General features: G+C 31.4%; 3 protein-coding genes across 3 annotated transcripts; 2 read left to right on the forward strand and 1 right to left on the reverse strand.

The window, feature by feature from the left end:
* The first annotated feature begins 1970 nt into the window (after nt 1-1970).
* On the forward strand, nt 1971-4004 carry LOC105639980 (dihydroflavonol 4-reductase-like1). Its single transcript, XM_012224186.4, has 6 exons — nt 1971-2096; nt 2189-2358; nt 2493-2681; nt 2768-2930; nt 3436-3628; nt 3715-4004. The coding sequence occupies exons 1-6, from the start codon at nt 1979-1981 to the stop codon at nt 3863-3865; spliced, it is 984 nt and encodes a 327-aa protein (XP_012079576.1). The 5' UTR covers nt 1971-1978; the 3' UTR covers nt 3866-4004.
* A 4244-nt stretch (nt 4005-8248) lies between these two features.
* HEC1 (basic helix-loop-helix (bHLH) DNA-binding superfamily protein) lies at nt 8249-9465 on the reverse strand. The gene has a single exon (XM_012223847.4). The coding sequence runs from the start codon at nt 9191-9193 to the stop codon at nt 8429-8431; it is 765 nt and encodes a 254-aa protein (XP_012079237.1). The 5' UTR covers nt 9194-9465; the 3' UTR covers nt 8249-8428.
* A 4807-nt stretch (nt 9466-14272) lies between these two features.
* Nucleotides 14273-15055, forward strand: RALFL34 (ralf-like 34). The gene has a single exon (XM_089719568.1). It carries the CDS (start codon nt 14457-14459, stop codon nt 14856-14858), a length of 402 nt encoding a protein of 133 aa, XP_089575694.1. The 5' UTR covers nt 14273-14456; the 3' UTR covers nt 14859-15055.
* Nucleotides 15056-15404: the final 349 nt, after the last annotated feature.

Below are 15404 nucleotides of genomic sequence, written 5' to 3' on the forward strand. Positions count from 1 at the left end.
CAACATTTGACGTTAGAAAATATTAAGGATTAAATAACAAAAAATATAAGTACCAACTAATGAATTTTGGCATAATATATAAATTCTCCAGAATTATTGTTTGGTTTTTGTTTTCTTTCTCCACTGGGGCATATTGCCATGTTGGGCCTCCAACGGTGATTATTATAATTGCATAAGCGGGACCCATATCAAGTGGATTTGATCCACAAATCATGGAATATAGGAGTAGGAAGTAGGAACTCCCTCAGTCACTCTTTACTTGGATATTATATTATACATATATATATATATATATTTATTTATTTATTTATTTATGCTGAGAAATTTAATTTTGACCTTTTGGGTTAGAATTGAATAATCAAAGAAGAAGAGTAAAAAACCATCACGCACAAAACAATTGAAGGAGCACGTTTAAATATTGTTATTTAATAAAAAAAAAAAAAAAGAATTGTTCACACAAGTGCAGTTTCAACTGGTGAGTTTCCAAGAAGCAGCTCATTACGGATAAATCAAGGGTCAATCTTAGACGATAATCATAATTTAAATCTTTCTTTCAAATATTAGTATTTTATTAGGAAATTGTCATCCTTTAATAGCATAAATAAAAGGATGAATTAGGTCACAGTCAAACACAAATGGGAATTTACAAGGAAGTGGAAATGTGAGTGTACATAAAATTTACGTGACCATTCCAATGTGTAATTCCATGACTTATCCTATATGAATGGATATATTCATTCATATGTCCTTTCAATATTTTTTTTGGTTCCGACAGAGACCAAAGAGGTTTCCCATTTGTTGACTTTCATTAATCTTTATCTTAGGAATAAATATCTGTGGGTTTGCTCTACGTACGTAACTGGATTTGACGAACAATGGCCAAACACATGGGTTAAAGACACACTTGCGCTGCTTATGGACCGGAGAAATCAGAATTACACTTGCTGTGAAATAAAATAAGATTGGGTATCTTTCCATGCTTCATTTTATTTGATTAGGTATATTTTATATTATTTTTTGATAATGAGAGAAAAAAAATTTAGGTCTATCAAATTGGACTGTGACGTATGTACGTATGAATTCACCGAACATCTAAAATTAATACGAGGGGATTGAGTCTTAGTATATTCATGTAATGAGTTGACTCGTAAATCTATTTGTAATTTATATTTAATTAAACACGTTAGTGTTGAATTTGAGCTACTTATTATAGGTAAGTTACGAGCATTACGTTGGATTTTATAATCCACGTGCAATCTACTTAATTAAACATATCACATGTGTTACAACATATATTACATGTGTTGTGTTAGAGTTTAAATTTTTGATGCGGTTAATAAATATGTCAGTAAATATTCACTATAATCATTTTACTGTATTAAATTAATTCGATACTTACACAAATTTGTTTTGACAACCCTAAATAAATCGGGGTAAGGTAGACACTTACCTAGGCTAGAAAGCCTATACCCTATTAGCTAAACTTGAGAAGAAGGATGCTCCAGCTTCACCAAACCCCAACCCAACTTTCAAGAACTTCATTAGAGAGAATATTTGACACTATATTAGCTTCACAATGGATCCTAAAAATGATCAAATAGTAAGAGGACATTGTTACTACTTAGGATATGGATCAGTTGGACCACCCAGCCATTCATCTCGTGATCGAGAGGCCCAAATCAATTTGGACTGTGTTTTGAAGCTGAAAGCTTTTGCACAAAAGATATGGACCAGTTGAGGCCCAAATCAGAAAAGCCTGAACGGGTCCATTACATCAATGATATATTTATAGCTTTACCTAATACTAAATAACATGAAAAGAAGAGTGTAATTGCTTTTCATGCATGCATAGCATGACCTACCTTCTTATTAATCCACAATCCTACTTGCCACCTACTAAGATAATCCAATCTTATATATTCGATCAACCATTTGGATGCAATTACACTATTAATTAGTTTGAACCAAGAACTTATACATGGATCAAGTAGAAGGCAAAGTTTGTGTAACAGGTGCTTCTGGGTTTTTGGCTTCTTGGCTTATCAAGCGACTGCTATTATCAGGATACCAAGTCATTGGAACAGTAAGAGATCCAGGTTTGTCTCTCTTGCTTTTACTAAAAACGATCTAATTAATTGTAATTATTTAAGAAAAAAGTCATTATTATATTTTGTATGTTTGTTAATAGGAAATGAGAAGCAATTAGCTCACTTGTGGAAGTTAGAAGGAGCTTCTGAGAGACTTCAATTAGTGAAAGCTGACTTAATGGAAATAGGCAGCTTTGATGATGCAATATTTGGCTGCCATGGTGTATTTCACACTGCCTCCCCTGTGCTCAAACCCTCCTCTGATCCAAAGGCATTGTCTTCTTTCTTTTTACTTGTCCAAAATGTGTTTCTTATTAAGTTGCAGAAACACCAAATTAGACTTTTTGTCTTTCTAATTAATATGCAAATGTAATTCTTTTTCTTTTTAAAATTTTGGTGTTGCAGGCAGAAATCTTGGAACCGGCTGTAAAAGGCACGTTGAATGTATTGAATTCTTGCGCAAAAAATCCATCTCTAAAGCGTGTAATTCTGACCTCATCGTCATCAACTGTAAGAGTTAGAGATGATTTTGAGCCCACAGTACCTTTTGACGAGTCGTCTTGGAGCTCTGTTGAACTTTGCGAGACACTGCAGGTAAAAAATTGCTGTTAATTTATAGTTATAATTAATACTACATTGTATTAGAACAACAAAAGGCTAACGTGTTAATGAATATGAAGCTATGGTATCCTTTATCAAAAACACTAGCTGAAAGAGCTGCATGGGATTTCTGCAACAAAAATGGGATTCATTTGATAACTGTTCTTCCTTCCTTCGTGATCGGTCCTAGTTTGCCAACTCAATTGTGTTCTACTGCATCTGATGTTCTTGGCCTGCTTCGAGGTGCTTCAAATTCTTTAAAAACGATGCTAAACAGCAGTTAAAATGATATTAACCTTGTTTGGTACAAATAAATATCACGAGATTTTCTGAAATTCAGTTATAAATCTAAATTTTTATGTTTGGTATCAAAAGATATTAAGAATTCGATTCCACGAATTCGATTCCGTGGATTTGAATACAATTAAACCAAATTTCATTCAAGAAAGGTGGATATAAATTCAATTTGATTTAGTTATATTCAAATTCATAGAGTTAAAATTCAATTCTCCTTTTTTTATAAAAGTAAATAAATTTTCAATTTTGAATTCATTTATACCAAACCTTCATTTAATGAACTGTAATGAACTGTAATGAAATATAATGTAATATAATAAATGCATTTTTAGTGTAAAGATTACATTAAAAATAGGTTTGATACATTATATTACGTTACGGCTCAACGGAAAGTGTATTGTTAGAGCGGGCTTGATTTGGTATTTCTAAACAACATGAATGGATGAAACAGGGGAAACTGAGAAATTCAAGTGGCATGGAAGGATGGGGTATGTTCACATAGATGATGTGGCACTTTGCCATATCCTTGTTTATGAACATCAAAGTGCTGTTGGAAGATACCTATGTAGCTCATCAGTTTTAGATAATGATGAACTAGTTTCGTTCTTATCAGCTCATTATCCTTCTCTACCCGTCCCAAAAAGGTAATTATAATAATAGTGATTATAGAACAAAATTTCTCTTGTCAGTAACTAACAGTGCCAGTTGATGTTTTATTGGTTTTTTTCAGGTTTGAGCAACTAAACAGACCATTTTATGATTTTAACACATCAAAATTGAAGAGCTTAGGATTTGAGTTCAAGTCCATAAAGAAAATGTTTGATGATTGTATTGGATCACTCGTAGAACAGGGCCATCTTTCTTCACTCAACCCTGTCTAGCTAGCTCTAGCTTCAACAAATTTGAATCTGCTATTTTTATATATGTATGTAGATACTAACTAAATAAAAATCTTTTAAATATAGGAAATCAAGGGATTGATATAAATTATAATAATAATAATAATTGTTAATCGGGAAACTCTTCCTGCAATCAATTGAGGTTATGGCCCAACTAAATCAACTTCAGCCCAACCCAACCCAAAATCCCATGCAATTTTTTTTTTTTTTTTTTTTTTTTTTGCATTATTGACGTTGAAATGGGCATTTTTTTTTTCATTTTTTCAATAAGTGGTTGGATCAACTCAGCGAATTTTACTTTATAAGGTGAAAAGTTCGAAATCTGAAAATAGTGATTTGATGTGGTAGAATTTAAGAACAATTATTTTATTTTATTCTTTAAAAAAAAAAATCCCGGAGAAGAGGCAAAGCCATGTAGAATGATTGATTTGTCGAAATTTATTTTGTCGGATTTGAAAAATTAAAATTCATCTCACCTTGCATAAGGGACAGAAATAATGGAATTGGAAGAAACTCTTAAAAAGTCCAAATCAAACCAAAAGAAAAATAGATGAGAGTAAGTCCTCTCCACCTGTCCCTATAAAGTGAGCACTTCTGCCAAGGTCTAATCCAACCAACCATTTTATTGTCTCTGTTCGCATCATGTAATTTTTTTTTTTTAAAAAAAAATTATTTTCACATTTCAACCTATGTAATATGTTTAAATCTCATTTGACCTATTTGGCAATTTGCATTTATAGTCGCACCTCCCTAGCATTATTGTATCACCTCCCTTAGTCTTTTAAAGTAATAAATAATTCATTAATTATATATAAAAAAAAAATACTATATAGTCCCTTAATCAGTTAATTCTAACATATTTAGTAATTAATTCTCTGAAAGTCATATATAACTAACATTCAATTAATTCAAAACCATTAGCTAACAAAAAAGCGCATTGATCTTTAATTATGGAGATAGAAAAAGATAATGAAAAGGGTAAAAAAAAAAAAAAAAATTCTAAGAATGTTCTTATTATAGGCTTTTTTATCCTGCCACAAAGAACATGGGAACTTATCCTAAGAAAAGAGGTAGATGGGTATATGAATGAAATGATAAAAAGAATGATAGAATGTGTCAGAAAGAGGGATACAATACAATGCACTATATATATAAAATGTCCTAAATTCAAATAATCAAAAGCCCACTGTGGGTATGTTGGGACCTTAGTGGCATATCACACATGCCTTTCTATTTGTTAGATGCGGTTTGACCATTTTTATCTTTTTCTTTAATTCTCTTCTCTTTATAATATAGTTTTTATATAATAATAAATTAAAAATAACAGTAATAATAATAATAATACCCACTTTGGCTTTATTTGGATAGCTAGAGGTGAGAAAGAGGGAGAGAGATTGGCTTTTAGCGAAGCATGATCCTTAAGACATCAACACTACCATAATTCGACCCTGCCTTGGGAGGCAACCTACCTGCCCATTCCAAATTAATAAACTAAAATTTTTAAATAACTAAATAAATTATCAAATTGGTTTTTTTTTTTTTTTTCTATAATCCCACTCGTGTTGATGTCTTTTTCAGACCATTCTGTTTAAGATAAAATTTCATTAGTCAACTTTGCTAACTACTTATAATAACTTCAACTGTCTGATTTTTTTTTTTTTTTTTTTGTAGTATGATGTTTGACTAATTAAAATAGAGGAAAAGTTTGTTTTGCTTTGAAAAGATTTCATTTAATTCAGTATATATAGAACATATTTAAAAATTGCATATAAAGTTGCATTCTGATTTTAGCTCATTTGGTTAAATACTAATAAAGTTTGTAATTTCTTCAAGATTCTAACAATTTCTTTTTCATCTGACGAATTGATATATAAAATCTAAATAAAAGGACATGTATTACGTTGTTGTAAATCTTGCAATGGAAAATATACAAGAATGATTAACTTACTTGATCAATAGATTTATTTCTCGCTTTTTACATATCAAAATCCTAAATTTGAAACTAGCTAGATCATATATAAAATGTCATACTTCTTCACCAACCTCATAAATCTAGTATAAATGATATGTTTTTTTTTTTTTTTTTTTCCATTAATGTAATGGATGAAAGTTAGTCAATAATATTAGCTTTGTTGCAAGTTATTTTTTTATTTATTTTGATCTAAGTGGAGGGCTGTAAACCCAATCTACACTGCAATAGTTCGAGGGAAAAAACACACTACAACTATCAACTTCTATCGATCTTCTTATTGCCATGGAAAAGTTGATTTAACACATTAATTCCGCTAGGAAAAGTCAAAGGCGATTGCTGCAAAAATTGCTTCTTTATAAATCTTTGTAATGGAAACCTGCCATTAACGAAGAAGAAGTTTTTGACAAGCCATAATCAGACCTGGTGATCTATGTTGAGGCTAGTTGAATCAACCTGCAAGATAACATTGCCATAGCCCGACACCAAACCAAAAGAAGACCTTGGTAACTCTTTTTTAAATAACATGTAAGAACAACCAACAATATAAAACTTACGATAATATCCATAGAAAAAAAAAAATCTTTCTATGTTAGATTAAGCTGAAATATATATATATATATATATATATATATATATATATTATTTTGAATTAGGAGGTATGCTTCCATTTTTTTTTTTTTTTTGAGTGGAATACATAATTTTAATTTAACTAATAAAGTATAAAATTTTTTAATTCTCCCACAAATGCAATTTCCAAAATAAATCTTCCTTTTTTTGGAATTCCTAAAATCAATTGTTTTATGTTAACTATTCACAAAAATACTAGTTGTCTTAGTTTTCCAGAGATAACGAGATTTGGAGCGTGACTTAGTTTGGCCACTCAGATTAATGTTGCCTATTTTTTTTTTTAATTATTTTTTGGCATTATTATGAAAATCCCAAATTTACACGGCTTTTTAATTATATATTCTAGGTCATACTTTTTCAGTATACGATTATTTTAGTTTTAGAATTCGTAGTTATCTTATAAGTAATTTTTTTTATAGAAACCGTCCACTCAACTCAAACATATCTTATCGTTTAAGTCATTTCTCATATTTCTTTTTTCTAATTATTTGTGATTGAAGAGTACGTAAAAACAACTGTGCACTCATATCTCTGGTGTTAGTTGATGACAATTTGATTTAGTCTTCTAAATAGTATTCTTTTGTCCCTCTTATTTTCCAATGCCTTCTCATTTGAACTCCTCGAACAATAAAAAGTTAATGGTTGAAAATTGAATGTTGCAATTTAAAATACTGATAAAGCCATGTATAGATAAGGATGGCTTGGTTCTTTCCTAATCTGATGAAATCTAATCATATTCTCCAGCAGAATAATAGGCTGTTGAATCTTTACCAAGTTGTGTCTTTTCTTTTTGCAAGAAGTTGAGAATCGATCGTCAGAAGGAATAGTCTGAAACAGCAGAATGGTTAGAATGGGTGCCAAAAATAATTGATCGGGTGAGCCATTCCAATGATAAAGTTGAATCTAAAGGAATTTTGGTAGAACAACAGTATACAATGAACACTGAATTACAAAAGATATTGAATGGAGTCTCTTCAAGAGAAGCATCTCCTGCAAGTTGGGTGCCAAACTATCTTTGTACAGCTCAACATTCATCTCTTATTTTTGTGTACAAAGTATGGGAAATATGTAACCGATCGACCTTTTGGGCAATCCCCATTTCACTTACTGTAAAGGTTCAATTAATGTTGGTCGAACCCCAGAAGGCAATTATAGCTTAGTTCTGAATTTTTACCAGATTCTGTCCGTGCTTTTCTCATTCAAACGCTCCATTGAGAGGCTTCCTCATTTTGTATTCTTCGATAAAAAATAAATTGATCCTTCAATTGCTCAAAATCAAGTACATATTGTTCATAACATTTAGTACAAACTACATAGACCTTTGCCTAATAACTAAACAATTAAATATCTGCTTCATAATGTAACAAAAGATCCAAGGTTTAAGGTGTTAAAACTATCCCAACCAACTTTACAGCATGGCATGGTTACATATATATATTAGTACTGTTGACTCTCTAAGTCTTTGACACTTATATAAGATTTTTCTTTTGGAGTATATATAGAAAAGGAAAAAAAGAAAAGAAGAAAAATCTCTAGAAGTTCAAAAACAGAAAAGAAAGTTTCTAAAAACGAACAAGAGTGAAGAAATAGAGAGGGGGAAAAGAAAGACAGACAGACAGAAAGAAGATTTAAACAGGCCGTATGCATCTATATTCCTTTTTTCTAAGTCCATTTCATTAATTACTTGATATGATAATTAATTAATTAAGTCATAGATTAGACATTGATCTTTTCAACATTCTAACGAGAGAAGAGATACAATAGAATTTTTGGAACAAGGCTTACATTAATTAATAATGATAATTAGAATCATCAATTTGAAATAATATTACACAACAAAGGGAACAAGATAACAGCTGAATAATCTTAAGTAATTTACAATATCTCTCAAACCACAACTAATGCACATTAAAATCATATAATTAACCTTAACCCAATCCTGTCTTTTATCTAAGTATCTGCATTGAGCCCACCATATGAGGACTTGACTGGCAATTCTTAACCAAAGAAGAATAACCCATATTAGGCATTGTTAAACCTGAAAACGGAAAGCCAGCCATTGGTCTATTAGACCCAGCTTGTTCTAAAGACTGCACTTGCTTTTTCAAAAACTTGACATAATGTATAGCCTCATCTAACATAGAAGCAGTGTCCATTTTAGTCCCTCCTGGAACTAATCTTTGTAAAATCCTTATCCTTTCGCTTATTCTTTCCCTCCTATGCCTTGCTGCTACACTCTGTGGATCTTTAGATATTTTAACGTTCCTTCTTTTTGGAGGCTTTATCGATTCTGGGTCTATATGAATCGGTTGCATAGCAGCAATGCGAAAAATCATTTCTCTAATGGCTGCTGTTGAGTTTTTCTTTTCCATTGATGATAAAAACGAGTTTGCATTTGAAAATGGAGGTGGATATTTGAATTTTGTTGCTGTTACCATATTAGGCTGAAGAGATCCTGTAATGGGTTCTTGAATTGGAGTTGTAGTGGCCAAAAATGGTAAAGAAGGAGATGGGTTAGGGTTAAGAAGTGAAGAAGAAGCAGAAACATTATAAATAGTATTATTTCCATTGGAGCCAAAATGGATTTCTTGTTGCATATTAGGGTCACAAAAATCAGGAAGCTTTTCCATTTGCATCATCATTGTCATCATGTCCATGTGTTCCTCTCCTGATGATGATGATGATGATGATTTCATCATGTCAACATCCATGCTTATAAAAGAAAGAACGAAAGAAAGAACCCAAGAATTTAGGAAAGAAAAGAAAGTCTCTGTATGGAGAAAAGAATGGGCTGAAAGAGAGAGAGAGATTGATGAACTGAGTAACAGAGGTATGGAGAAACTGAAAGAAGAAGAGAGAAGCTTAAGAGAGAGAGAAACTAGGTTTCTTTTTTAATTTTTTTAAGATTTTGATGTTTATGCAGCAGAGAGATAAAAGAAAAAAAAATGGAGAAGTAGAAGAAAAGTGTAATATAGAGATGGAAAGTTCAGGATTATCTCAGAAACCCATCACCAATTCAGTAGGGTTACAGAAGTGAGTCTTTATATAGCAACTTGTTTGTAATATTTTATTCATGCAAAGTTGACAGAGAGAGAAAGAGAAGACTCAGAGATCATTTATGATGAATTTATGATTTTTGATAGTGACCGCCCATTATGTGGGCCTAAATCTAAAGATATTGATTAACAGCCGTTGGATCTTTACCAGTGATAAATGAATAGAAAAATCTAAACTATAAGTAGAAAAGATCAATGGTAAATAGACCTTTCATGAAACTAGGCCCACAAAGTAGAAGGCTCAGATTAAAGAGTACTGGTGCATGAACCCCTTTGAGAGACTTTCTTTTATGGCATCCCCTTTAATAATAAGTGCTTTTGATCTTTGAGTTGTGTAAGTGCTATTGCTTTGCTTACTTAGATTGATTTTTCTTTCCCATTTCTAATTTAAAATATTTTTTTTCACTAACAAAAGAACTATTGAAACCCCACTCACATGCCATTTGTCAGAAGATCACCAACGCCCACCTTGACCCATAATTTATTATTCTCAAAGCAAATTAACCAGCCAATTCTATGATTTACAGATCACCGCCGGCGGAGCATTCCGGCTTTCCGGTGGTGGGTTATGATCATTAGTACATTAACTGACGCACCTCTCGGGCTGCTCCCTTTGGCACACTTTTCAAAGCAGATTAGGGTTGATTGTGACTCTGTCCGACTCGTAGAGCAAGTACATGAGCTGATCATTTCTTTTGTACTGGTAAATTTCTTTAGGTGCTAGCTGGTGATTTGACTTTATTTGTGTAAGGTGCCTTTCGGCTCTCTATCCTTGTGGAAGTAAGTCCAATCTTGCAACTTAGTTATGACATCATATTTCCTTTAAAATTATTTTTTTATTCCTTTGATAAATTTAATAAAATTTAGTAAATGGGTGGAGCTCAAATTTGAATTTAAATTTGAGTCTAAGTACTTTGTTCGAGTTCGTTACAATTCAACTCGACTCGTTTAATTTAATAGTGAAAAAGAAATAAAATGCGGTAAGATTTTAAATCTCTTGTTAAATAAAGTAAATGAAAAATGTTATATATATATATATATATATATATATATATATATATATAGAAAAACACGTAGTCTAATAGAAGAAGATGATTCAAATAAGGGAACATGTTCTGTTCTATACTGAAGGCATCAAAACTAAATACAGAAAGAATCCAAAATGTAAAGAATGGCTGTTTATGAGTGCGAGAGTGTGAGTTGTTCAATATAGTTCTTTCCTTTTCTCTTGAATTATTATTATCTTATCTCTACAGCATAAAGATTTAAGATATGCACGTGGTAGAGGACCTCTCTCTCTTCAATTGGACATTAAATAGAACTCACTAGAGATTTATCCTTACAATTCTGAGTATACTCAAAGTAACCTACAATTCATTCTGTTTCTATAAGCAAATAAAATAAGATAAAAGAATTACACAAAACACTACTGTTTATGATATTATTTTTTATTCTAACACTGACGAGATAATTGCCATTTTCCTCAGAAAATGGTCCCTTTTCTCTGTCTTTTCCTTCAACATGATAATCTTCGCCCCTCCTTTCTCTCCCATAAGTTACCCCAAAATGGACAAACCAATACCCACATTGCAGCTGCTTCTTTTCACGTTGTCTACCTTTTATTTCTCATAATCACCATTAACATTTTTTTTTTTTTACTGCCACTGCTTCCCACAAAACTCTGAAAAAAGTTGGAACAGTTGATGTAAACTATATTTTAAGTCAACTATACTTGTAAAATAAGAGATTTGAGACTTGGAGTCGTTCTTTAAAAAAAAACTGAGTTTAGCTGAATACAATCCATGTCAGACATAAATTAGTCTCATTTACATAACGGTTAAATTTCAATTTATAAAAAAAGAGTTACAAACCCAATGAGCCAGATTTTTGGAAAATTTAATATTTCCAAAGTTCATACTCAGCTCATGAACAGCTTGAGCTTGGTGCAATAATAGGTCCTCACACGCGGGCTCTAAAATTCAACTGTACTATATATATAAAGAGAGAGTGACAGTTTGGTTTCATAAATGCACAAAATTGCAGTGTCAACCCCTGCAAAAAATGTAAAAGCTAGCTAAGAATTAAGGGTCGGTGCACTTTCGTCAAAACTATATAGGTCATGAAATTAATACTTACACGCATTCAGCTCTGTTCAGTCCAATTGGAACGATAAGTTTTTTTCTTTTCTTTTCTTTTTTTTTTAAAGTTTGTTCTTTAATTAATCCATTTAGAACTGGACTAAAATGGCATTTTCCTGTGGGTTCTCTCTGCCATTTTCAGCATGCAAATATATATGGAGAGAAGAAAGGAATCTGTATGACAGTAAAAACAATGAATAACGGACCACTAACAGCTGAGATTGTCATACTGAGTAATGATTGAGTTATCTCATTGGTTGTCACGGTTTCTTTAATTTCTTAATTATATAAGTACTGCATTATATATATATATATATTATTTGTCATAGCTTTTGTCCAATCTTATAGCCTCATTAAGAGAATCCAAGAGCCTTGGGGGTGAGCTTGGTCAGAAAAATTAATATGTGTGGGTAATATATATATATATTTAAAAAATTTAAATGATTATCTTGTCTAGACCGAGTTTATGAATCATAATAAGTGATAAGCAGTGATAAGCGACTAGTTAGAAGTTGGGTTCATTTCTTTTTTACAGTATGGAGCGATTGAAAGTCTTAAATTCAATCTATTGGCATATAGTTTAGGTAGGTGTTCTATTTCTAGGGCAGCCCATAGAAACAGATCCAAATTCCAAGCACCCTATCTCCTTCATCAAGCTACTCGTGTTCTCCATTTTGATTATTGACTTTCAATTTGTGCCCAATCTAGCCCTTTCTTTTGGGCTTGAAAAGTCTATAGGTGGGCTTGGCTTTTGATGAACAAAATGAATGGTCTTTTGGGTTTTTAAGCCTATGAATTTAAATCCAAGATAATATGCGCTTGCGAGCCCATTTACCTTTATTAGTAGTTTTTTTTTTTTTTTTGGTTGCAATAATTCTCTTCAATCTCAGAATTTAACTTGATTTCAAATGTTAATTTTTATTATTAAGAAATTAAACATGAATTATAAGATTCTGAACTTCATAGATAAATGCAAAGAAAGATGATCTAGATTTTACATCAACTTAGCAAATATATTCTCTCTCTTACTGCACACAATATAGAAAGAAAATTTAGAAAGAAGAAATCTAAATAATTAATACATAAATCCATCCCTAAACCTTATTAGTTTAAATTTATGTCACTTTCGGCTTTTTTTTTTACTTTAAATTATAAAATTACATAAATTAAACACTTTGATTTACGAAATTAGATTACTTAAATATTTATACAAAAATTATACTAATTACATATCAAATCAGCATTTTACATATAAAAATTAAAAAACTTTAAAAATTATTATCTTTAATGTGTAAATATATGCAGTGTTATTAAAATTTGTAAATTCAGATGCATGATAAACCATATTATAAAGTTTAAATTGTTACAAAATTAAAATTATAAAATGTGAGATTGGAGGGGTGAATATATGTATTCTGGTAGTTACAAGATTATACTCGGAGCAAAATCAATTGTGAGGGAGTTGGCCTTGTATTAGAGAACGCTAGATGGCCTCCTTGGAAGATCATTAAATGTGTCAATCTATCCCAACATTTAGCACCGACTATTCAGATACATACATGATAATGTTGTACCCAACGAATTTTGAAAAATAGGATAGGGATAAAATTGGATTTATTTTTTATTATAATAGCCAGCAACTCAAAAAAAATCTGACCATATATTTCTCGAAATCAAAGTGAACCGGATCAACAACCGAATCGATGCTATGATTGAGTTAAAATCAGACCGATTCAATCTTTTTTTTTTTTAACATTTATATATATATTATTTTTGTAATAGTTAATATATATGATATATTATTCTCATTAAATATGCATCCTATAAAACAAAATAATATATATAAATAAAAAAATTTTACTCAATAATTTCTAAAAAAATTGTTAAATGAAAACAATATATTTTTATAAAAAAATTCAATTATTCTAACATTTGGTTCCCTACAAATTGGGCTAACTTTATAATTAAATTAAAAGTGTCATTTTCTATTTTAACTGGTCTCACTGGTCAATCTGATTCCATAATACTGTTTTAACCGCATCATAATTAATTTATATTTTCTTTTTAAAAATTGAGTTCAAAATCTCACTAATAATTCCACTTCTGAGGATATTATATTAGAAAAAGAAAAACAACCTTTCCGTTTTTTAAAATTTGATTGAAAGGATTTTTTTATTGTTAAGTTTAAGGTTGGGATCAATTATCAATCTAGGGGATTCATAATTTTTTTTTTCTTTTTGGAGAAGTAGATGATTAATAATTGGTAATATTAATATTATACATATATGACTTTAATGTGGGACCGAACATGTCCGACCAGCCGCGTCGTTTAGGACAACCTGCCGAATGTACCGCTGTCTTATTCGCCACCCTTTGCGCAAAATAGAGAAAGAGACGAATTCGACACCGTTTAACACAGTATTTCCACTTGTCACTTCCCATAACACCCATTTAGATACTGCCACATTTCAAGAAACCCATCATACCACAAATCTATCTTGTGGAACCTAACACACAGAATCATTTCTTTCTACTCTCTCCCTTGCGCGAACAAAACTGTACCAGAATTGGACGACGCGTTAATTGATGCATTGATGAAGCACAGCTGTAACCCAATCAATCTCTCTCTATCTTCAACTGCAGCTCCATGTGACCTCTTCCTCTTGTCCCTACTCTTCCTTTTCCCTCTCCATCACTCAAAAAGAAAGCACCCAACTAGCCATTGACAGACATACTTAAGTCTCTCTCAAGCTTAGTTTAGTTTCAAATCTCTCCCTCCAATGGCGATTTCTAAACACTTAACTTTCCTTTTCGCTGTTTCCCTCTCTCTTAGCTTAGGAATCGAAGCTCAAGTGGAAGAAACAGGGTTGAAGATAATGGCGGACAGTCTCGAATGGCCAATGGCGATGTCTATGTACAGTGATTTGGAAGGGAAAGGTGAGTTCGACAATGGATTGATAGATTTAGATAGTGACGAAGAAAATGAAGAGATAGGCGACCGTAGATCTTTGTTCTGGAGAAGAGTTCATTATTATATCTCTTACGGAGCTCTTGCGGCTAATAGAATTCCTTGCCCTCCAAGGTCAGGTAGATCTTATTATACTAATAATTGCTTCAAATCTAGAGCTCCGGTTAACCCTTACACCAGAGGCTGCAATAGGATTACTCGTTGCAGGAGATGAAGAAAGAACCTTTGCCTATTCGGTTATGGATGGTTTGGATTGTTTTTTTTTTTTTTTTTTTTGGATGATTAGTGAGGATTTGCGATGTGTATTAAACAATGTGATTTGTAGTATAATTATTGGTTTTAGTGCTTTCTACCTTAATTAGGTGCTGGTTTTTGTTGGTAATTAATTAATTTTATGCGCCATTTTCCATATATTCTTCAGTTGTTCTGTTTCTGTGTTTCGTTCTTATCTCTGATATGAATGTGATTAGTATGATAATAGTAATAATAATCAAAGTTAGCAGTAGTTAGCGATTTCGAGTAGTAGTGATTTTTGCACGTGCTAGTGGTGATGACTGATATGATACTGGTGGAAAGATGGCTCGACGGCTCAAATTATTAGCTGATTGTTGTTGGAATTGTTAATTTTTAAATATTATTGAGAAATATTAATTTTATTTAATTCTTTTATAATTTTTATAAGATTAATTTGTTATACAGTCCTTAAATTTTAATTACAAGTAGTATCACATTTCTATTATTTGCCAAAATTATTAACTTA

The sequence above is a fragment of the Jatropha curcas genome, chromosome 3 (genome assembly GCF_041381405.1).
Source record: "Jatropha curcas cultivar XTBG-Jc1 chromosome 3, XTBG_Jcur_1.0, whole genome shotgun sequence".
Lineage (NCBI taxonomy): Eukaryota > Viridiplantae > Streptophyta > Magnoliopsida > Malpighiales > Euphorbiaceae > Jatropha > Jatropha curcas.